Consider the following 25,542-nt stretch of genomic DNA (forward strand, 5'->3'; position numbering starts at 1 on the left):
TTTGGAAGGAAGGAGCAGGCTGCTGTTGTTGTTGCTGAGGGCTGGACCATCTGAGATTAGGGTGATTCCTCCATCCAGGGTTGTATCTGTTGCTGGAGAGGTCATAATTGTTCTGCTGTGGTTGATTTTGCTACTGAGGTTGAGGAGGTCTATTGTAAATATTTGCAGCATAAGCTTCAGGCTGCTCAATTGCTCTAGGTTGCTGCATGGAAGGGCAAAGGTCTGTATGGTGGTCAGCAGAGGAGCACAAACCACAAACCCTTGCGACAGGTACAGATTTCTGATTCAAGGCCAGCTGGGTTACCAAGTTAACCAATGCATCCAGTTTGCCTTCAAGCTTCTTAGTCTCAGATGATGCAGCTGAGTTTGTAGCTACCTCATGCACTCCTCTAATGACTATAGCATCATTTCTGGCGCTAAACTGCTGGGAGTTAGAAGCCATCTTCTCAATTAAATTCCTGGCTTCAGCAGGAGTCATGTCTCCAAGGGCTCCACCACTGGCAGCATCTATCATACTTCTCTCCATATTACTGAGTCCTTCATAAAAATATTGGAGAAGAAGTTGCTCCGAAATCTGATGGTGAGGGCAACTGGCACATAGTTTTTTAAATCGCTCCCAGTACTCTTACAGGCTCTCTCCACTGAGTTGTCTAATACCTGAGATATCTTTCCTGATGGTTGTGGTCCTGGAAGCAGGGAAAATGTTTTCTAAGAATACTCCCTTAAGGTCATCCCAGCTCGTGATGGACCTTGGAGCAAGGTAATACAGCCAGTCCTTTGCCACTCCTTCTAATGAATGAGGAAAAGCCTTCAGAAATATGTGATCCTCTTGGATATCTGGGGGTTTCATGGTGGAGCAGACAATATGAAATTCCTTCAAATGTTTGTGCGGGCCTTCACCTGCAAGGCCATGAAACTTTGGAAGCAAATGAATTAGTCCAGTTTTAAGAACATATGGGACATCCTCATCAGGGTATTGGATGCACAAGCTTTCGTAGGTGAAATCAGGTGCAGCCATTTCCCTTAGAGTCCTCTCACGGGGTGGAGGTTGTGCCATGTTCTCAGAATGTGCAAAATCAGAATGCTCAAAATTATAATGCTCCAAATCAGGATGTTGAAAATCACCAATAACAGAATGCACAGATTCACCAGTAATGGAATGCTCAGGATGATCAAAAGGTATAAAATGATGCCTAACTAATCTATGAAATGTCCTATCTATCTCAGGGTCAAAAGGTTGTAAGTCAGATGGATTGCCTCTAGTCATACACTACATTCAACATGCACAACTAGTTGTCTTGTCATGTAAATAAAGGTGCAGGTTTGAACTACAGCTACCCTCAAAAGATATCCAAATGACTTGAAATTTTGTGAGCAACCTTATAAAATGGTGAGAAGATAGCACAAAAAATTTCAGGCAAAAATTCAAAGTCTAACTATGGAAGCTAAAAATGGTAGGTTAAGAAAAATAAGTGAATAAAACTTGAAAAATAAAAAACTTTTGACAGAATCACTATTTTTGGATGATGGAGACCTCAGCCGGCCTATGGCCGCCTGCCACGGCGTAGGAAATTTTTTTCTACCCCAAATACATACATAATAATTGCGATTCTGATAACCGGAGCAAAAGTTATGCCCGTTTGAAGTTTCGACAAACACAAAATTTGCTACTTTTTTGGAACTTTCAAATTTGACCAAACTAAAGGCTCTAGCTATTTTTCCCACAAAATATAGATTAAAAGAAGTTACCACAAAAAAATTCAGCCAAAAATAACAACCCTAGCTACTAAAACAAAAAATCTCAAATAATTCAGCATGGGTGGTCGCTAAAATCCGTCTCTAATTGATTTCTACTACTACTCTGTTTTGCCGCAAGCAAAAGCGGTCGCTAAGTCCGTCGCAAAACACTATTCACAGCAAAACACCCAAGACTGAAACAGGGGAAACGCTTAATGGGAAAACTGAAACAGAACACACATTAAACAAAATATCAGGACACTAAACAACACTAACACACATACTAACACAATACTAACAATTAAACATAAAACATGAAAGGATTAAACACACAACACTAGCTAGCTATTATGAACCTTTGTTAGGTGTAAAACCATAATAGGTTAAACCCCAAGAGAAACATATGAATTGATATAGAACATAAAGGGTCTATTTAAATAGAGTCACCACTAGAGTAGGGATAAATTTGATTAGATACACCTTTGTGCCTTGAAAGAGAATGGGATTACCTTAGGTTAATTCTCGTAGGAACACAAGTGACATAGCTCCATGTGGAGCTTGTAGGCTTTGGATCTTCTTCATCAAAGGAGTCATTTGCTTCTGGAAGATGAATGACAGCGGAATTTCCAATCATCTTTCTTCCTTCTCCATTCCGCTGTCATTCATCTTCCAGAAGCAAATGACTCCTTTGATGAAGAAGATCCGAAGCCTACAAGCTCCACATGGAGCTATGTCACTTGTGTTCCTACGAGAATTAACCTAAGGTAATCCCATTCTCTTTCAAGGCACAAAGGTGTATCTAATCAAATTTATCCCTACTCTAGTGGTGACTCTATTTAAATAGACCCTTTATGTTCTATATCAATTCATATGTTTCTCTTGGGGTTTAACCTATTGTGGTTTTACACCTAATTTTTCCTCTATAGCTATGAGGTATTGGGTACTCCTTTTTGTACTTCCCCAAATCCCTATAGTATATGTCAAACACATGCCAAATTTGGTTAACAAAATAATCATCATAGGAAGAAATCAACAAGAACAAAATTCACACAAATAAAACTACTCACATGCAGCTATCAAATCCAACAAAAAAGTAGAAATAAGATAAGATAAAGATCAAAACAAAGAAAAGAAAGAGGAAGAAGAAGATTATCGCTCTCACTGTAAGCCATTACACCAAAAAGAGTTAGAACCCTAATCTAAAATTTCATAAAGGTATTTTAAAGACAATGAGCTAAAAGGTTCAAGTCCAAAAAAAAAAAAGAAGCAAAACTGAGTCTTGGCATGCTAGACGCATGCACGAGCGTGTTTGGCTTGGCACAACCATGCCAACCTCTGTCTCTATGTGAACGGTGCACATCAATGTTAGGCATAGACTTGCATGGTTGGGTATGGGCGTTTGGCTGGGCACGGGCATGCCAACCTCTGTCTCTATGTGAACGGTGCACATCAATGTTGGGCATAGACTTGCATGGTTGGTATGGGCGTGCCAACCTCTAGAGGCCAAGTTTCACCTTTTTAACATTTCTTGAGATTTGACTTCAATCCAAAGCAATGCAGTGTTATTTCTTCCCTCTTCTAGTGCCTCAAAGTCTGGAATGTTCACTCTTGCATCATAAAAACACTCAACACATAACAAGTTCCACAAAAGATGTAAAAACAGTGAAGAGATTTTATAACTAAGCCTAGGGTTTTGCAATTGAAGAGAGAAGAGGAGACAAGAAAGAGATGAGTTTAAATAGAAAAGAGTGCAGATACTAACAAGAGTATTTTAAAAATTAATTTTAAAGACTTGTATATTTTCATCTTTGTAAATGTCATTTTTTGCTTTAATCTTTGTAATTACTATCATTTATTCGTATTTATTATGAATTATTGATAATGTGACATCCTTATTAGCATGACATTATGACATCATCAAGGTGATGACATAACACCCTTATTGATATGACATGTTGATATTATCTATGAGATGATGTGGCATGACAACATCAAGTCCAATAGTCAAAAATAATATTGTAACAAGATTAACAATAAGGATAAAAAATACTACCTGGAATTTTTAGGAATGAAAGTTGAAAAAAAAAATAAGAAAAAGAATTTCTAGAACAAAAAATATTGTAACGAGAAGTCAAAGTGCAGGAATCTTGGACAATCAAGTTGTTACTAAAAACAAAGTATTTAAATACAATAATAAGGTGATGTGTAATGGAGAAAGAAAAAAACTACTTAATTATATGAAAAAAAATACATTTATAACTTAAAAAATTATAATTTTAATAATACAACGTTACATGACATAATGAGAACAACTATACACCTAATGATGGATAGTAGTGATGTTCTCATAGTAAGTCAAGGCGTAAGTGATATGACCTTAACGTAGCCTATAATAATCCTTTATATTTCAAATAATAAATATTTTCTTGACCTTAATGTATCCTATAATAATCCTTTATATTTCAAATGATAAATATTTTCTATTCTCATAGGCCAAGGAAAAAGGTAATAATAATGTACTTATAAACACATTACCTATTAAATACATGAATGTTTTTAGTAACATTTTCTGAATGTGTACATTAACGATTATTATAACCATAAAAGAAGTTAATATCTCTTTGTCAAGGATGATGACAAACAATAATTTAAAGGTTAAAATATACAAATGGTCTCTTAGCTTATTGTTGGTTTTATATTGGTTGTCTAATTTTTAAAAGTTCTAAAGTTGCCCTTTTATTTAATAATGACAAATTAGTCCTTTAAAAAAATTCATTTTCAATTTTTGAGCATGATTTTGACCCCTTTTTCTGATTGATTCAAAACTTAAAATTTGCCCTACTAGATTCATCCACCTGAAAACTATTAGAATCAACAAAAGTTTTGGATAAAAAAGAGGCATAAAAAAGATGAAAAATGCATGAAAAGTGAATCTTATGAGCAATCAAAAACTTAAAAATCTAATATCATATTCTTTTCTTATTACTTATGAGACTCTATTCTCATACGATTTTCATTATGTTTATGACTTTTTTTTGTTCAAATATTAGTTGATTCCTATAATTTTCATGTAAGAAAATCTAATGGGATATTTTCTACGTCTTTAATAAATAAATAAAAAGTTTAAAATCATGTTAAAAATGATCAATTTTTTTAAAAGAATAATTTATCGTAAATTAAATAAGAGGACTAATTTAGAAAAAATAAAAATTAGAAAACCAATTTAAAAAAAAAAAAAAGATAAAGAGACTATTCTTATATTTTAACCTAATTTAAACAAGACCTTTTCGATAACATTTGCAAAGTTATCAAAGCTGAAAAGGCTCTGACGTGTTGTTACTTGAGACTAGTCTCTAAATAAAATTTAACACATTGGATAGGGGTGGCTGAAAGAAAACATTAATGCATTCCTAATAGTCGGTTTATCAATTTGACGATTAACAATCTCCGGGTCCTACATATCCTACACTTGAAAATTAACAATCCCAATTAGCCAATTACCAATCCAACAGACTACTTGCAATTGCCACGTCGTTAATCACTGCTACGCATATTTCATTCCGACGTTCGTGTTATTTACGGCACCAGCACATAGAAATCAAATCAGGTTTTTTAAGAAAACCAAATACCAAATTATCTAAACCAGTTGCATATGAAAAACAAATTTAGATACAATCACGATAAGAAATTCCATAGAAATAACACGCCCTGTCAAAATCAGGAACTCCAAACAGATGCCAAGTGGTGATGTCCCTAACATAAGATTCATAAACTCCCAAGCATGTCCACAGCAAACAAGCAAAAAGCTCCTCCCTAAACATGGGGTGATAATTAACACATAAATGTCAAAGGATGTAAATTTTCCGGAGAATGGTTAAAGCCCTAAGCCAACTGTACGGCCATCTCTTCGTCGAAGGCCTGCAGTGTATTGTTTCTCTAGATCCATCTGAAGTTCCTTCTGCTTCTCAGCACGGAGAATTTCGTTACTGCTTTGGTTGTTGGAATTCTGCTCCACCTTTGCTTCGCCTCTCATACCCTACAATTTGCCATAGGCACGAGTACAACCTTAGACTCAAACTGAGTTAGTTGGTGAAGGAACTACAATGGTGGAGTTAGTCATTCAAATACAAGTAACAATCCTTTCATGTAATTAATTGGGTCAGAATAAAGCAGTGGCTCAATCACAACTTACCATGAGTTTGTTGAATTTCTCTTGCCTCTCACGATCAGAAAACATCCCGGTATCCCATCGATGGCCAGACTACAATATTTGGCAAGAGCGTTTACAAAGCAGCAATTGCATTGTCAGTAGCAAGATGAAAGAAATACAAAAATAAATGAGTATCTATGCTATTACTCAAGCCATAAAACAGGAACACAATAACAAATCCCGCAGCCTCAGGGAGAGGTACATCAACCACTAGGGACTAGGATACCACCACTCATCCACTTATTACATGCAACCTCAACCAAAGGTGCATTTTTTAGCAATATGTACAATCTTTAATTTTTTATATACAATATAGATAGGTAGACGACTTTTCAGGTTAATGCTATAAGACGACTTGCACCAAAAACTCAATCTCTAGCATAAATTAACAAGCAACACTTGCACTCGTCAATAAAACATTAGACAATTGTCAAAAGTGATCCCATTCAATTGGAGGTCATTTCAGCTTAGGTCAGACTAAAAACATGTTCAGTTCAGTTTCAGTTTATTTTGGAAAAACTATTATTTTTTTCGGTTTTCTGATTGCTTTTGAAACAATGGAAAAAAATACCCCCATTATTTCCTTAATTTATCCTAACCAAACATGCACATAATGTTTCAACTTCGGTGAATCCATGCTGTTGCACAAATATGTACCAACTTTACCCTCACACTGGGCCTGAGCTCACCTAGTTCAACGTTCACAATAAAGCATGAAGACAAATTTGATGAAGGTTTGATGACATCATCACGTGCACAACTGAAGAAGACTTGTTAATGTTAAAAAAAAAAAGAATGTGACCTCAAAAGATGCTAACAAATAATACCATATTGACAACTATCTCCAAAATTTAAGAGGAGCATGTTGATACCTGCAAACCAAGAACCCACAGTATGCAAGGGACAAAAAAGGACACTACACCCTACTTGTGTGTTAAACTGAAAATATCTAGGAATTTGCAACTTCTACAACACACTAAACTTTAAGCCAAATACATGGTAACATCATTATCATGGCTCCCAGATGTAATGTTAAATGAGCATGGGTCCTATCATTTTTTTGGACAGGTCGATAGAAGAAGCCAGTCCAGGGGTGCCTGATTAGTATTGGTACTTGAAATGTTGGTACTTTGATAGGTGAGTCTTTTGAGGTACACCATGATTCAAACCTCAAGGTTGCAAATTGTTTTCTTTTTGGCAACAAGCTCTAATAAAACAGCTTGCAAGATAATTCCAAGAGAGAGTTCAGTTGAAGGAGACCAGAATAAAGCTTTCTTCCTTACTTTATTGAATTCAAACTAGTACATATATATAGAGTACAAAAGATAGGGAGAGAAGAGAGAGAGAGAGAGGCTATGACAGTGACAATGCACTGTTGCCCTCTGAAAAATGCTACCAACTAAGTTACTACAAATGGCTAAACTACAAGGATATTCAACACTCCCCCTCAAGCTGGAGCATATAGATCATATGCACCAAGCTTGTTACATATAGTCTGAATTCTGGGTCCTCTTAAGGACTTAGTCAAAATATCCGCTGGCTGATCATTAGAACCAATGAACTCAGTGACAATCTCCTTGGACAAAAGCTTCTCTCGAATGAAATGACAATCAATCTCTATATGCTTGGTCCTCTCATGAAAGACTGGGTTTGAGGCAATATGAAGAGCAGCCTGATTATCACAATACAACTTCATTTGCAACTCTTCACAAAACCTCAATTCTTGAAGAAATTGTTTGATCCACATGAGCTCACACGTAACCATAGCCATAGATCGATACTCAGCTTCTGCACTGGACCGAGCGACAACAGTCTGTTTCTTGCTTTTCCAAGAGATAAGATTTCCTCCAATGAAGACACAATAACCTGATGTAGATCTCCTATCCATGGGACATCCAGCCCAATCAGCATCACAATATCCTAATAGTTGCGTACTACCCTTGTCTTCATACAACAACCCTTGTCCAGGAGCTCTCTTAACATACCTCAGAATACGCATGACAACATTCCAATGGTCCAAATGAGGATTCTGCATAAATTGGCTAACCACTCCCACAGCAAAGGAGATATCAGGTCTAGTGATAGTAAGGTAAATGAGTTTTCCCACAAGCCTCCTATATCTCTCGGGGTCAGGATAAGCTCACTTTGATCTGCCATGAGCTTTAGATTAGGATCCATAGGGCTTTCAACAGGTCTACAGTTTTGCATACCTGTTTCTTCTAAAATATCAAGAGCATACTTCCTCTGAGAGATCACAATACCATCTCCTGATTGAGCCACTTCAATACCAAGGAAATACTTCAAAGATCCCAGATCTTTGGTCTGGAAATGACTGAATAAGTGCTCCTTCAGCTGGACAATCTTAGTAGTATCGTTCCCTGTAATCACTATATCATCAACATAGACCATTAGATAGACACATTTTCCAGGAGATGTATGATAATAAAATACAGAGTGATCAGCTTCACTTCGTTTTAGTCCAAACATTTGAACAACATGACTAAATTTACCAAACCATGCTCGAGGAGATTGTTTCAACCCATAAAGAGACCGACGAAGCTTACACACAAGGCCATACTCCCCCTGAGCAACAAACCCAGGAGGTTGCTCCATATAAATATCCTCCTCAAGATCACCGTGGAGGAAGGCATTCTTAATATCAAGCTGATGAAGGGGCCAGTGACGGATAGCCGCCATAGCAAGGAACAAACGAACAGTGGTGAGCTTGGCTACAGGAGAGAAAGTATCACAGTAATCAATGCCATATACCTGTGTGTAGCCCTTAGCGACCAAGCGAGCCTTAAGCCGATCAACCTTACCATTGGGCCCAACTTTAACAGTGTAAACCCATCTGCAACCTACAGTCGTCTTACCAGGAGGGAGAGGAACAAGCTCCCAAGTACCATTATTTTCAAGAGCCTGCATTTCATCAACCATAGCTTGTCTTCAGCCAGGATGATCAAGTGCCTCAAGAATAGTGGAAGGAACAGTGAGGGAAGATAAGGAGAAAACAAAAGAACTATATGAAGGAGACAAACGGTGATAACTTAAGAAATTATAAATAGGATGAGGATTACGAGTAGAACGAGTACCTTTCCTGATGGCAATGGGCCAATGTGAGTCAGAATGAGTAGGAGAAGAGGAAGGATCCATGAGTGGAGGACTGGCTGAAGAAGAACGAGAATCACTAGGAGAGGCTTCAGGTACTGGAGATCCAATTTGCCTTGTCCTGGGTTGATCGATAACCAGAGGTGGAGAGATAACGTTAGGTGAAGTTGGTGAGGGAGATGGGACAACACTGACATTATGGTCTGAAGAGATAGGAAGAACCTCCTGGAGAGACGAAGAGTAGTCCATAGAGGAAGAGAAGAAGGGTGTGTCTTCAAAAAAGGTGACATCTGCCGACATATAGTACCGTCTCATGGTGGGAGAGTAGCATTTGTAACCTTTTTGAAGACGAGAATAACCCAAAAAGACACATTTGACTGACCTTGCAGAAAGCTTGTCTAAACCAGGAGACAAATCATGAATAAAGCAGGTACAACCAAACACTTTAGGAGAGACATGAAAAAGTGGATCATGAGGAAAGACAATTGAGTGAGGGATTTGATTTTCAAGGGAAGAAGAGGGCATCCTATTGATTAGGAAACAAGCAGTAAGCACCGCGTCTCCCCAATGATGTGTAGGAACATTCGAATTTAGCATTAGGGAACGAGCAGTTTCAAGAAGATGTCGATTCTTCCTTTCTGCTATACCATTTTGTTGTGGTGTATGTGGACATGTGGACTGATGTATAATACCTTTGGAAGACAAAAAAGAAGAAAGATCATACGAGAAATACTCTTTAGCATTATCACTTCTAAAAATTTTAATTGTTTTTCCAAATTGATTCTCAATCTCATTGTAGAATGACACGAATATAGGCAAAAGTTCAGATCTGTCTTTCAATAAATAAACCCAAGTACATCTGGAGAATTCATCAATAAAGGTTACAAAATATCGAAAACCAAAAGATGTGACGCGACTTGGTCCCCAAATATCAGAATGAATGGTAGAAAAAGCCGAGTCACATCTTTGTACAGTTTGAGGAAATGACGACCTGACATGTTTTCCTAGTTGACAAGACTCACAATCTAAGACTCGAAGATTCTTAAGACCAGGAACCATAATCTTCAATTTTGATAAACTTGGGTGACCCAGACGATCATGCAAAAGTTTGGGTCTCGAGATAGCAAAACAAGACCCAGGTGGACTGGATTCCAAGTAATAAAGCCCTCGTGATTCATGTCCTTCTCCAATCAGTCGCCGCGTCCCATGTTCCTGAATAACAAAAGAATTGGCAGTAAAGGTTACTGAACAATTTAACGAACGAGTTAATTGACTTAATGAGATTAGATTATAGGGACACTGAGGAAGAAATAAAACAGAATTTAATTTCAAAGAGGGAGACAATGAAACTTGACCACTTCCTTGAGAACCTTGGAGCCATTAGCTACAGTAACGAGGTGAGGAATTTTTGGCAGAGAAAAGGATGAGAAGGAGGACTTATTACCAGAAATATGATCAGAGGCACCTGAGTCGAGTATCCAAGGGCTGTGACCCTCAATGGATTGAGAGATACACGCTGTTGAAAAACATGGTACAGCCGAGGGTTGAGCTTGGTTGCTGGGCTTCTCTGATTTGAGCTTCAAGTACTCATGATACTCCTCATCAGAGAATCTGGACTCTGCTTTCTCTGATTTAGAAACCTGTGCGACCTTGTCGGGAAACCCATGTAATGAATAGCAAGTCTCTTGGGTGTGACCTATCCTCTTGCAATAGGTGCAATGAGGACGTCCACCCCTTCCACTGCGACCTCCTCGACTATTGCGGCCGCTTCCTCTCCCTCTAGATGCAACCATGGCTGACGTCTCCACTCCATCAGTAGGATTCTCATCCTTCAGTAAATGAGGCACACGGAGAAGTCGGGTGATGAGAGAATCCATTGATGGAATTTGGTCCCCAGCAAGCACTTGATCACGCACATGATCAAAGTCTGAATGTAAGCTCCTCAAAATAAGAACCATGTAGAACTTGTCAAGTTTCCTATTCACTTCCTCCAATGAATCAGCTACAAGGAACTTTCTTAGTTCTTCCACGGCAGCCCGAGCCTTACCCACATGAGCGATCATGTCATGACCGGTTTGCTTGAGGGCTGTAACTTTCATAGTTGCATCAAACAAGCTTTGGATATCATTGGCAAAGATTTCCTGGGCTTTCTTCCAAAAAGAACGGCATGATTTAAAAGATCGGAGAATCTCCAAGATATCCAGCTCAACTGATTGCCATAACACAGCACATAATTGATAGTCAAGCTTCTCCCATTCAGCTCTTTTATCATCTGAAACAGAATCGGAGGTTTTCTCCAAGTGATCATGGTGTCCTTGACCAAGGAACCACAACTCCACGGAAGCAGACCATGAAGGATAGTTTTTCCAGTTCAGCTTGGCAGTGGTGATGGTTGGGGTCCCGGAAAAGGAAAAAACAGGTCCAGAGGAGGCCATTTAAGAGGAAAAACAGCAAACCCTAACACACAAGAGAGGCAAACACACAAGGGCTGACCAAACGACTTGCCGGAAGCGGGATTTGAAGCTTGAAACAGGTCCAGGAGGTGACGGTGAGGCTGCCGGGACCGGAAGGGACAGCTCCCGACGCCGGTACGGCGGCGCGTGAGCAGCACGCGCCGGAAATCGCGCGGAGGAAAGGCGGAGCGTGTGGGCGCGTGCGGCGGCCTACGGCTGCACGAGTTCCAGGGGTGGATCGCGCTTTTCGAGGCGATCCGAACCCTGGTCTCGCCGGAGAAAACCGCCGGAGTTGATGGCGGCCGGCGGCGGCGGACGGCGGACGGCGCGGCAGCGGACGGCGGACGGCGGACGGCGCGGCGGGGACGGCGGCAACCCGCTCTGATGCCAAGTTGAAGGAGACCAGAATAAAGCTTTCTTCCTTACTTTATTGAATTCAAACTAGTACATATATATAGAGTACAAAAGATAGGGAAAGAAGAGAGAGAGAGAGGCTATGACAGTGACAATGCACTGTTGCCCTCTGAAAAATGCTACCAACTAAGTTACTACAAATGGCTAAACTACAAGGATATTCAACAAGTTCCACTGCATAACAAGGATTGCAAATGATTCTGATTTGTGATAATAAAACAGCTTTGCATATTGCATCTAATCCTGTTTTTCATTAGAGGACCAAACACAAGAAGTTAATAGAATTCAGAGATAATTTCTGTAACTGAAAATGTAACTGTATTAAAGGCAGTTACAACAGCTAATTATCATCTATTTATTGGTGACAGGAAATAATCATAAATAGCCATGGGCAAGGAAAACAATGGTAGAAACACACCACCAGTGAAGCACAGAAGAGTCATTGAAAAACACAGCAGAAAAGGATGGCAGCAGGAACTTGAGCTGCGAGCAGAAGGCAATGGCCGAAAAACACTTCAGAAAAGAGACGGTGGCAAGATTTTTGTTGAAGAAAAGTTGCCACAAAAACTGAATAAAAATGAAGATCATTGAAGAAGGGATAATTGAGTGAAACCAGTGTCTTAGAGTACACAGCGGATGCATGTTTATGTAGGTTAATTACATTATTTACACATAAATAGAGGATATTCTATTTCCTCTAAATCAAAGATAATGCGTCTATATACCGCTATTATTAATAGAATCAGAATATTTATTCTGATTTTCAACAGTACTTAGTTAAAAGTAATTAGTTATCAAACTACCTAACATATAACCAGAAACTGAACAAACTGAACTAACTGAATTATCCATATCAACCAATTCAATATCGCATGACCCAAAACTTAAGACTTATATGGGAGGGCAAGGAGCAAGATGCGAAAAATAAACCTCTGCAAACAAAGGAGTCGAATATTCAAAGTGAGAGGGAGATGGTTTGTGGTGTGGCACCAGATTGGGGGGACAACCACAAATTACTGCCTTGGAACAAGTTTTGTAGGCACTAGAGTGTGATGTTGAAGGAATTTCCCATGCGACTTAGGCAGAAGAGTAGAACAAACTCCAACAGCAACAGTAACAGAATTGATTTTGCAGGACATTCAACAGATCTTTCTAAGGCCAAAAAGTTTGCTTCCCACAAGAGACCATGATCATGCAAATAGTATTACAAGCAGGAGAAACTTCAGTGAATGTGAGACCATATCAGTATCCTTTAACCGCAAAAATGAGAGAAAAATCAGTTCGTGATCTATTGAACACAAGACATCAAACGTACCAGTCTGTTTTCTAATATAATAATTCTAGTTAAGGATAGGATATGGCATATGTGTGGATTATATGGCTTTCAACAAAGTCACCATTCTAGATAAGGACCCATTTCTGACCATTAATGAGATATTGGATGAGTTACATAGAGCTTAGTATTTCATCGAAATAGACTTCAAGTCTGGTTTTCATCAAATCCAAGTTAAAGATATATACAAATTGTCTTCCAGACTCATGAAGGTCAATATGAGTACCTAGTCATGCCTTTGGGTCTCATGAATGCCCCACAACTTTTCAGACCACTATAATATTTAGGCCATTGCTGTGAAAGTGTGGATTGGTTTTCTTTAGTGACATTTTAAAGTACAGTGCTTGGCCACAACATTTGTCCATCTAGAAAAGGTGCTGATACCAATTCCCAGCTTTTTGCATTGAGGACCAGGCAGTTCCTCAGAAAGGTGATATTGATAAGTACCCAAGCCCAAGTAACCCAAGACAAAAATGGAGCAGCTGACCAAGTAGCTACTAAGGTTACGTCTGGTACTGACAAGCCCATGGTATATTCTCGCAGGCCCAAAAAAAAGGATTTAAGTGGAAGGTTAGTTAGACAAGAGAGAAAAAGGGAAGGAAATAATGTATTCTGTTAGAAAAGAGAAAATAGGGAAGAGAAGGATCTTTCTTAATTGTTGGATAGTTCGGCATTAGCTTGGGGTTAAGGGAAATCTTCCCTTAGCTGGGAGCATAGCTCTGTTTCTTCTAAAACTTATACCATTTCAATTCAATACTACAATATTCCTCATCTTCAATTGGAACCAGATTCCTATCAGTATTCCTACACAGTAAATTCAAAGTGTACGGCAGAACTGGTCATCATTAAATGTACAATTTAAACCTCTGCTATCAAAACTTTCATGTTGCTACTATCTAAATTGTAAAGCACTATTTCCAAAGAAACAGAAGCCTAGAAATGTGAATTACAGTAACATAGTTCATTACTTTCTTTCATTAAGTATCAAACCCCGAGAAAAAAAATACTCTTTTATGCCATGCTATATGCAAAGGTAAGAACACAGCCAAAAAAAGAAAAACATAAAATACCTCTTCAGTAGGTGTACTCTTTTTGCCACCCCACAACAGTTTCTTCTTTTGGTCAGTAGTCAAGCATCCAGGCCCAACTAAGTTCCTATTAACTGTCATGCACCAAAATTTCCAGAAGAATAAAACATCCATGTGATCTACAATTAAGTTCCTATTTCATTCTCATGTATCAATTTCTAGATGCTAGCCTAAAATCATTTTTCGTAAAAGTTGAAGACTTGGAAACACAAATTATTAGGAGAAAGAAAAAAACAAGCCCATGGCATACAACCAAACCCACATCAATTCACCTTCATCAAATGTTAAAATTAAAATCGTTAACCTTCAATCTATTATAATCCACACATACATTTATAACCCAAAATTAGGGACATTTTCAGGATAAGTGTATACCCAATTCAGCAGCTCTCATGGCTGCAATTTTCGCCGCATCTAGATCATTGTCACCATCAAAGCCACTGGACTTGACAGCCCATAAATCTTCCTTGCTCTTGTGAGAAAGGTTTGAACTTGAAGTCTTACTTTCATCTGCTTCAGTACATGAAAATGAAGTAATGCAATAATCGCCAATAATGGTACAAATCATATCAACCATCAGTACAAAAAATATGTAAGCAATACCATCTTTTCTATAATTGTCATCCTTGTCAGGATCAAACAACTTTAGTTTCTTTCCAGAAGATTCTTTGTCTTCAATAGCACACTGCTCGCCTGCTTTTCTAGTTTTCCAGTCTTTGCCCTTCCTAATCTCAGTGTCATCATGTTTTCTTTTTTCTTCCCATGGAAGGTTTTGATCATTTGACTCCTTCTGTTCACTCTTATAAGCTTCTTTTAAACTAAATTTACCACTGTCTCTTTGTGGACCTGACTCATCTCTTTGGTCACTTCTGTAGTCCCCTGAACTTCGGCGGGAATCTCTTCTTTCATTTTGACCATCCCAGTCCCTTGAATGCCCCTCCCTCTCCACTTCATCATACAGTGCATGCCTCTTGCTAGATGCAGATTTTTCATATGAAGAATCCATATCTTTATATTTCTGATGCTCCGAGTATGTATCTCTACGTTTTTCTTTGCTTCTATGATCAGACCTGTCATATTTGTCATGTGAATACTTGTCCACACTGCACTGGTAGTTTTTTGGCCTGCTATCACTCTCTTCTCTCACATGATCATCCCTTGACTCATGTCCAGAACGAGACAACAGCCTCTCCCGATATCTATCTTCATTTGCATACTTGTCATACCGAGAGTGACCAAAGGAACTTTTGAATGACTGTCTATCAGAATGTCTAAGAGAGTCACTGCTTCTGCCATAGTGATTTCTTCCATACTGTTGGTCGTGTTCCCTGTCATCATACTTCCTTGAATGGTGAGAGACTCTTGCAGAATTTTCTCTCACTGGATTTGGACTTGAGCTATGTCCATGCCTAGAAGCTGCATATAAAGAAGAGCATAAATTTATTTATTCAAGCCTTACATCATAAGTAGAATAGCTTAGCATTGAATTTTGTAACACTGGTTAATATTAAGAATGATCCTATTTAATGAATACTGATTCTATTAGCTTATTATAAATAAAGACTAAGTGTGATCATCCCACACAAAACATTACAGTAAACCCTTTCAACGGCGGTATCATCCTCCATGACCTGTCTAGCAACTATTCTGCTATGTCTCTTTTGCCTCCAGCAACCCCCACCAACCATTTTTTTTCCAGCGCCTTCGCACTTCGGCTACCGCACTGATGGTGCATTTCACACAGCCACCACACCAGTGTGTGTGACTCCCTTTTCCAGCAAGAACCACTTGCCAGGAAATGCCCCACTGGTTTTCTCTCTATCTGCCTCAAGGCGTGCTCTCTGTTTTCCTTTCCCCCCGCTTCAGAGCGTGCTTCTTTCACAGGTGAACAGTATCCATCGCCACTGCAGGCCTCCGTTGGCTACCACTGAGTCATCATTTGTTTGGCACAACCACACAATTGGAACCGCCTTTCATTTCTCCTAGGTTTACCATGTTTGTAAAAAGTTTGGTTTATATGACATATTTGAGGGGGAGTGTGAGATTACATTTTATTCTCTTATTTATTATAAGATAGCAATTAGGGATTTAGTCCTTAACTCCTTATTGCTCATTATTAGATTGATCCTATGGAATCAATACTGATTCTATTTTCTTATTATAAATGTTAGATTTATATATTATTCTCTTATTTATGATTAGATGGCAATTAGTGATTTAGTCCTTATTACTCATTATCAGATTGATCTTATGTAATCACTTAGATTTGAAGGTACAACAACAACAACAACAACAACAACAACGCCTTATCCCACTAGGTGGGGTCGGCTACATGGATCAACTTCCACCATAATGTTCTATCAAGTACCATACTTCTATCAAAATCATTAAGTTCGAGATCCTTCTTGATAACCTCTCTTATAGTCTTTTTGGGTCTTCCTCTGCCTCGAATTGTTTGTCTTCTCTCCATCTGGTCTACTCTCCTCACTACAGAGTCTACCGGTCTTTTCTCTACATGCCCAAACCACCTAAGTCTATTTTCCACCATCTTCTCTATCATAGGCGCTACTCCAACCCTCTCTCTAATAGCTCCGTTTCTAATTTTATCCTGTCGAGTCTTACCACACATCCACCGCAATATCCTCATCTCCGCTACACCTACTTTAGTCTCATGTTGGCTCTTGACCGCCCAACATTCTGTTCCATACAAAATCGCCGGTCTTACCGCAGTCCGATAAAACTTTCCCTTTAACTTGATCGGTACCTTTGCATCACATAACACCCCCGATGCTTTTCTCCATTTCATCCATCCTGCTTGAATGCGATGATTCACATCCCCTTCAATTTCTCCATCATCCTGTATTACAGACCCAAGATATTTAAACCGTGTGACTTGAGGGATAATATGGTCTCCTATTTTCACCTCTGAGTTAGATACCCTCCTACTTTTGTTGAACTTACATTCCATATACTCCGATTTGCTTCTGCTTAGGCGAAAGCCATGTGTTTCTAGAGCTCGTCTCCAAGTTTCCAACCTCTCATTCAACTCCTCCCTCGACTCTCCAAGGAGGACTATGTCATCTGCAAAAAGCATGCATCTCGACACTATCTCTTGAATTTGTTCCGTGAGGACATCCAGAATTAAGGTAAAAAGGTAGGGGCTAAGGGTTGACCCTTGATGCAAACCAATTGTGATGGGAAAATCGTCTGACTCTCCACCCTGTGTCCTAACACTAGTCGATACCCTATCATACATATCTTGGATAGCTCGAATATATGCAACCCTAACCCCTTTCTTCTCTAGAGTTTTCCACAAAATCTCTCTAGGCACTCTATCATACGCTTTCTCCAAGTCAATAAAAATCAAGTGCAAGTCTTGTTGGTCCATGCGATATTGCTCCATCACCCGCCGTAATAAATAAATCGCTTCCATGGTCGACCTTCCCGGCATGAAACCAAATTGATTCTCAGTAACTTGAGTCTCCTTTCTTAATCTCCGTTTGATCACTCTTTCCCATAATTTCATGGTATGACTCATGAGCTTGATTCCCCTATAATTTGCACAATTTTGTATATCCCCCTTGTTCTTATAGATTGGCACTAACGTGCTTCTCCTCCATTCCTCCGGCATGCGTTTTGACCTCATAATTTCATTAAAGAGTTTGGTGAGCCACTCAAGACCTCTATCTCCAAGATTTGAAGGTAGTGAGGAAAAATATTACTCTTAGCTTTTCATTCAAATAACATAGATATATATATACAAAGAGAAGAGAGAGAAGCTTGAAAGCTTTGATAAGACAGGACACACTGTTGTGTTCTACTATAAGCTAAAACAGATACAATAATCTATTCTAAGATACACATAATTATAACACTCCCCCTCAAGCTGGAGCATATAAATTGTATGCTCCAAGCTTGGAACATATAATCTGAATCCTAGGCCCCCTTAAGGGTTTAGTCAAAATATCTGCTGGCTGATCACTGGAGTTAATGAACTCAGTGACAATTTCTTTAGACAGTAATTTCTCCCGAATGAAGTGACAATCAATCTCAATATGCTTAGTCCTCTCATGGAAGACAGGGTTTGAAGCGATGTGAAGAGCAGCTTGATTATCACAATATAGCTTCATTTGCATCACTTTGCAGAAATTCAACTCTTCAAGAATTTGCTTAACCCACATAAGTTCACACGTAACCACAGCCATAGATCTATATTCAGCCTCTGCACTAGATCGAGCAACAACAGATTGCTTCTTGCTTTTCCAAGAAATAACATTCCCTCCAATGGAGACACAATATCCGGATGTGGATCTCCTATCCATTGGACAACCAGCCCAATTTGCATCACAATACCCAGATACTTGTGTATTACCTTTGATCCAGCAAGAACTTGATCACGCACATGATCAAAGTCAAAGTGTAGACTCCTCAGAATGAGGACCATGTAAAACTTATCCAGTTTTCTATTCATTTCTTCCAATGAGTCAGCTACCAAAAACTTTTTCAGCTCTTCAACTGCAGCCCTAGCCTTCCCTACATGTGCAATCATGTCATGTCCAGTTTGTTTGAGAGCTGTAACCTTCATGGTTGCATCAAAGAGGCTTTGAATGTCATTTGCAAAGATCTCTTGGGCCTTTTTCCAAAACGAATGACACGTTTTGAATGACCTAAGGATCTCCAAAATATCTGGCTCAACTGATTGCCATAATACAGCATAGAGTTGATAGTCAAGTTTCTCCCACTCAAATTTTCTGTCATTTGGAACAGCATCAACTCCTTTCTCCAAATGGTCATGATGTCCTTGGCCAAGGAACCAAAGCTCCACAGAGGCAGACCAAGATAGATAATTTTTCCAGTTCAGTTTTGTAGATGTTATTGTTGGAGTTCCAGAAAAAGAAAAAACTGGTCCAGAAGAGGCCATTTCTGATCAACAATGGAAGTCCAAAGGAACCAAGAATAGAAGAAGGCACATGCAGGCACAAAGACCTGCCAAAAACAAAAGGCAACACTTGAAACAGGCTCAGAGAAGAACGACGAAGCTGCCGGAACAAGTTGGGCGAGCTTCCGACGTCGGGACGGCGGCGCGTGAGACACACGCGCCTGAAAACGCGAGGAGCTGTGGCGGCGCGTGACGGCGCGTGACAACTACAATGGTGACGCAAACTGCAGGGTTGGGTCGCGCGTTCCAGGGCGGTTCGAACCCTAGATTCGCCGGAGAGAATGACGGCCAGAAGTGACGGTTGCCGACGGCGGACGGCGGCGGACGGAACCCGCTCTGATGCCAACTTAGATTTGAAGGTAGTGAGGAAAAATATTACTCTTAGCTTTTCATTCAAATAACATAGATATATATATACAAAGAGAAGAGAGAGAAGCTTGAAAGCTTTGATAAGACAGGACACACTGCTGTCTTCTACTATAAGCTAAAACAGATACAATAATCTATTCTAAAGATACACATAATTATAACATAATCAACACTGATCCTATTTGCTCATTATAAATAAAGGCTTAGTGTGGTCATCCAAGACGCGACATTACACAGTAAAACACTATTATAATAAATGAAGACTAATTGTGGTCATCCTCAACAACACATTACAGCAAACCCTTCCAACATCCATAATGTGCAATGAATGGTATTTAATGCATATAAGGCAAGAACTAGTAACATGTTTGCTTTGACATCTCACCATGCTTCATGTGTGTTTCACCGAAACAAACATTCACGGCTTCTACATATATTAAGCTATGACTCATGGATATGAACAGACCTAACTATGGATTTTTTGTAACAGTAGGATGCATTGCAACAATATCCTTGCACAAAGGATATCTTGACTGACTTGTCCAGAGTTTCTTCCTCCCATCCAAATTTCAACATAGTAGATGTTAGGAACCTACTTTCAGCACAAGGATTGATTCCCACACAATGTCTCACAGAAGCACATAGAGAGTGATAGAGAGAAAGAATGAATCTGTTTGTATTAAGCAAGAACTCTGTAACAGAACCAAGTACACAAGGTACCCGAAAGGAGCATTCTCCTTTCACACTGGTTTCCAGCCAACAACAATTAGAATGAACATACCCTCGCACTGCCCCAAGTGGCTTATTTATATAAGCCCCTAATTTACACCTTTTCCCTTTCTCCTATAATAGAACTTTAAGGTCTGTTTGGGCAACTCTAAAGGCAGTTCTGATTCATGCCTAACAGTAGACAAGAGCTTTTATTATAAAAAAGGACTAGTGAATCTTAATCTTTCTTCTCTTAAGGAAAAATTACTTGTTAAATCCCACAACACTCACAACAGGACATGGGGAGTTGTTTCATTGTCTATGTGGGAAACACGGGCAATGAAACATGCGTAACAGTAGACAAGAGCTTGTCTTATAAAAAAATGACTAGTGAATCTTAATCTTCTTTCTCTTAAGGAAAAATTACTCGTTAAATCTCACAAAACTCTCATAACAGGACACGGGGAGTTGTTTCATTGTCTATGTGGGAAACACAAGGGAATCTTTCAGCAGAGGAGTATTGTTATGCTAAACCACATGGGGAAACACAAGGGGAAAAAGTGGGAATTCGATTGTAATAACCTAGTCTATGTGGCAAGGAGGGTAAGTAGGGAAAAGAATTAGAAGAAAAGGGAGGGAGAAGTAGGGAGAGCTGGAGAGTACACACAGCCAATAAGTATTTTATTAGGTCTTTGGGCAGGGAGGTGCAAACAGTTGAAGTTCTGCAGTATTCCATCTTTTACATTCTTTCATTAGCTAATTCTATCACACCATCACCATCATCATCATCATCATCATCATCACTACCATCACCACCCTACCACCCCAAAAAAGGATAGAAAGACAAGAACAAATTGCACCCAAAACAAAATAAGCAAAAAGGATAAAAGAAATATGGCTCCAAAATTTAGGATGGCATCTGAACCAAATATAAAAAGGAGTAAAGGCTGTTAACAACTAACAAGACTTCAGGGTCGGGTCAGCTGGATTGATTCTTCTTCATCCAAGGGCAAAAAAATAACAAAATAAGCTCTCACAGCCAGATGGAGAATTTTTTTTTGCTCAGCAAAAATAACATATTATATTAAAGATGAGTACCAGAGGTACTAGAAAATACAATAGGAAACCCAATGTACAGATATATCGGGACAAACAAGATACAGCAGCTAGAATAGCCCAAACTACTGAGAAAGACCAGGGCCTTAAACTATTCTCAAATGGCTGTCCTAAGAAAAACATCTTTGAGATTGGAGGACCATTGATTGAAATGTAAAGAGAAATTTTCTTCAAAACATCTGAGCCATGACCATAACATGAACACTGCATCATCCATTAATTTCTGGCCATCAAAGACCGCATTGGAGAAAATAATATTGTTCCTCTGCTTCCAAATCGAGTAAGTGAGAGCAAACCACCACCACTGCCATCTTTTTCCTTGCATCCCTGCAGGAACTACACAAATATGCTGCATAAAATGCTGATCTGGGCCAGTAAAAATGGCTTCCAACCGGAAAAGTGGCATTGCTATTTGAGACAGAACTGAGTGTCATTGTGGCACTCCAATCTCCATGCCACAATGATGAAACACTTGGCAACAAACAATGGTGGCACACAATAGCAGACAGACTATTAACTACTTTGTACTGGATTACCTAATTATTCCTATTCTACAACATTTAAAATAAGCAAGAACACGCAGCACTAGTACCATTTCAATTTATTTGTAGCAAAAATATAAAAATTATAGGCTAAGCCAAATGGATAATATAAGTATCTTCTTAAAAAACTAGTCTAATCACAAAATTTCAAGCTAAGAAAACTAATTAAAAAAATTTCCAATCAACCATAGTACCATACTTAGAATGTGTTTGTTTCAAGTTTCACAAAATTATTCCCGGGAATGTGAGCTTGGAAATGTAACATTCCCATGTTTGGTACCGGTTATAAAAAATTTTCCCAGGCATTATTTATTCCCAGGAATCCATATTACACAAATTTTCCCCTCTTTCTATTCCCATGTAAAAGGGTGGGAATCTTATATTCTCATGGGAATGAAAGTTATTTTATAACATGACTTCCCACTTTCCCATCATTATAACTTTTTTTTTAATATTTTTATTTTTAAAAGAGTGCAAGTGTTTTAAAATTTTCTAAACTGCAACCACATTCCCATCTTATGCTAATAAAAAAACATACAACACAGTATCAGCTTTCTCAGATACATAGGGAACTGCTGTCATGTCAAAAAGCACAGTGAATCAACCTTGAGTCTATCTTAGTAATTAGTCTTTAGGGCATAACTCAACCCCACAAAAAAGTAGCTTGTAAGGTGAGGACTGCCCAAGCTTTATAAGCTTTATTGATCCATATCTCTAGTCAAGTCAATGTGAGACTAAATTACCACCCTTGAGGCCACAACTAAAGCAGGCTAAGGGTGACCGCAATTAAGGCAGCTTTCCAACAGTCTAGTATTCTCATAAATTAGATAATTTGGTCAGTGATAAAGTACCACCTATCTAATTTCTATCACATGTAGTACCAAGCATGAATACCATATATTAAGTTTCAAATACCAAATTACCAATATTGGTTGCAAATAGCCTCATCACAATACCATTGTAACTTCAAAAAGAAACAAGAACAAGAGGTTAAAAGATCCCAACCATCAGGAGAGGGTGATCTGTCAACAGGTGACCGATGCTGATAATTCCTATTAGCTGCATCACCAGAAGGCTTGCGAAATGAGTTTTTTGTATCGGAATTGCTAGGAGGCAGAAATGGTAAGTTTGAATCCATCATGCTAAGCCTGTAATTGCACTAACACAGCCAGTCAGATTAAAATCCAAACAATCTCACCGAATCGGATAATCAAGACAAGGTAAAAGACTAGTGGAAAAATTCAGAAACAGACTGGAAATTAGGGGCCTAGTTAGCAGTTACGGTGCCTATTAAACAGACTTGTGAATAAATTAAAGCCAACCCCTTCAACCAAGGGCTAGTCCTACTGAAATCGAGGGTATTTTCAGGCTTCATTAATTGAACAGCACATCAAAAAGAAAATACATATAAATCAATGGAACTGCTAGCTTTTCAAAAGCAAAAATGAAAGATTAAAATTAACAAAAAAAAATCTAGAAATTCAGCACCGCTTAGAATTTTTTAGATTTAAAAAAAAAAACAAGATGAAAGAAGAGTCAACCGCTTCTGTTCTCTGGATTTCCTAAGATTAAATTTAAATGTTTTAACATATTCTAAACAAGGCATGCATCAAATTTCGTGGTCTAAGATGCGCTACTGAAAATCGTAAAGAGAGAGAGAACCAGCTACTGTGAGGTTTCGGAAATTTGAAACGGAAGATGACCGATTCATTGGGATTATTTTGGCGCTAATAATTGCAAGCAGATAGAAGAATGAATAGGTGCGAAGGAAGAAACGAAACCCTTGATTCTGCGATATGTCGTTTCAGTTCGTTTGAGTGAAGAATAGCGTTGCGCCTTAAAATAAAAAGAGAAGAAATCGGGAAGCACCGGCCGAGCTGCGTATAGATATTTCACCCCAAAAAAAGAGTAAACAGAACAATTTAATGATTCAGATTGTATTTATTTTGCATATTAGTCCCTAATTTAATGTTAAATTCAAAATAGTCCATATCTTTGTATAAGTGTTGTTGTAAAATAGTTTTTCCGTTAAATTTTAAAGTAACGCCGTTAATGAGGTCAATTTTTATTTTGAAGACATAGTGAGATCAATTTTAGTGTCACCCGGATTATCTAACGTGGCACTAAAGGATGACGTGGCATGATACGTGGACGTACCTCTTGAAAGAGGTCACATCATTTGATACAAAATGAGTAAAGAGGCAATTTAGCCACTAACTTTGTACCCATGTTGCATATTAGTCTCTAACTTAATGAAAAATTCAAAATAGTTCCTATCTTTTTTAACTTGAATAGGACTTATTGTTTATGGACTTGTGTTATTAACTTTGGTAGTGGAATTGTTCCATTTTGCAACACTTATGTAAAAGATGGGACTATTTTAAATTTTTCATTAAGTTAAGGACTAATATTCAACAGAGGTACAAAACCAGTGACTAAATTACTTATTTACTCGTTTTGTTATCATCAAATGACGTGACATCTTTTAGGAGACACATTCACGTGTAGTGTAATGTCATGTCATCCTTTAGTGTCACGTTGGATCGTCCACGTGACACTAAAATTGACCTCACTAACAGCGTTACTTTAAAATTTAACGGAGGGACTATTTTGTAATATTTATGCAAAAATAGGGATTATTTTGATTTAACATTAAATTAGAGACTAATATGCAAAATAGATACAATCTCATAAACTAAATTGTCTATTCACTCCAAAAGAATAAGAAGATATTTTTAAATTTTTAATTAACTTTACCTTGGAGAAAAAGAATTATAGACTTACACTTGTGTAGAACGTTTTACTTTGTTATTTAATCATAATTCTTATGTACCAGTAGATAAATATTAAACTTCTTACCTTGTTGTTAAAGCAAAAAAATAATATTTTAATTCATGCATTTTATTTCTACGTGATAAATTTTCATAATAATATTAGTATTATTAATGAGTAATTTTTATCGAAATAGTTAGTTTAGTAGAAGTTCCGTTTCTAATTATGTTAAAACTCAAACCAAGACTAACTTAAAAGGATCGAACCTATTTCACTCAGATTTGAAGTTTTAATTTAATGTAAAAATTTATAATTGCAATTAATTATTACAAAATTTGTGATAAAGTATATAATAATGACTATTAATGTATTGATTAATAAACCAACATGGTTAAAATCTAAAGATAATTTTTAGTGGATAAAGTTTGTGATGAAAAGTATTCTAATGTAATCAAATTCTAAAATATATAAAAATTAAAGGTGTAACGTCTGTTTTCTTTTTAAAAAATATGAATTATTTTTCTAATAAATAAAAATATTTTAAAATTATATTAACATTTAAAATATCTATAAACTAACTTTATGATTTTAATAAATTATTGAAGAGTTCTTAATCAAAACTTTGAAAAGTAGTAATTAGTTCACAAGATAAAGATAATAATAATAAATAAATTTTATATTTTAATATAAGAATATATAAAGGAGATATTTTGCTATTTAAAAAGGAGATGTAATGCTTGTTCAAAACAAATA

At 37.9% G+C, this 25,542-nt stretch overlaps 1 protein-coding gene and 1 non-coding gene across 9 annotated transcripts; one reads left to right on the forward strand and one right to left on the reverse strand.

Annotated features, from left to right (window-relative positions):
- The first annotated feature begins 572 nt into the window (after window positions 1-572).
- On the forward strand, window positions 573-679 carry LOC114372780. The gene has a single exon (XR_003658344.1). It is a non-coding gene; the product is annotated as a small nucleolar RNA R71 (small nucleolar RNA).
- A 4,666-nt stretch (window positions 680-5,345) lies between these two features.
- On the reverse strand, window positions 5,346-23,913 carry LOC114371924 (arginine/serine-rich coiled-coil protein 2-like). Of its 8 annotated transcripts, none has more exons than XM_028329247.1 (7): window positions 23,799-23,913; window positions 23,023-23,165; window positions 14,947-15,759; window positions 14,719-14,856; window positions 14,326-14,417; window positions 5,930-5,998; window positions 5,346-5,773 (listed from the first exon to the last, which is right to left on the reverse strand). In XM_028329247.1, the coding sequence occupies exons 2-7, from the start codon at window positions 23,156-23,158 to the stop codon at window positions 5,612-5,614; spliced, it is 1,410 nt and encodes a 469-aa protein (XP_028185048.1). In that variant the 5' UTR covers window positions 23,159-23,165; window positions 23,799-23,913; the 3' UTR covers window positions 5,346-5,611. The 8 variants fall into 8 exon arrangements, with proteins under 8 accessions (XP_028185048.1, XP_028185047.1, XP_028185043.1 ...); XM_028329246.1 differs by having other exon boundaries at window positions 23,687-23,908; XM_028329242.1 differs by having other exon boundaries at window positions 23,023-23,176; window positions 23,687-23,908.
- Between the last annotated feature and the right edge of the window lie 1,629 nt (window positions 23,914-25,542).

This window comes from Glycine soja, chromosome 10 (assembly GCF_004193775.1).
Source record: "Glycine soja cultivar W05 chromosome 10, ASM419377v2, whole genome shotgun sequence".
Lineage (NCBI taxonomy): Eukaryota > Viridiplantae > Streptophyta > Magnoliopsida > Fabales > Fabaceae > Glycine > Glycine soja.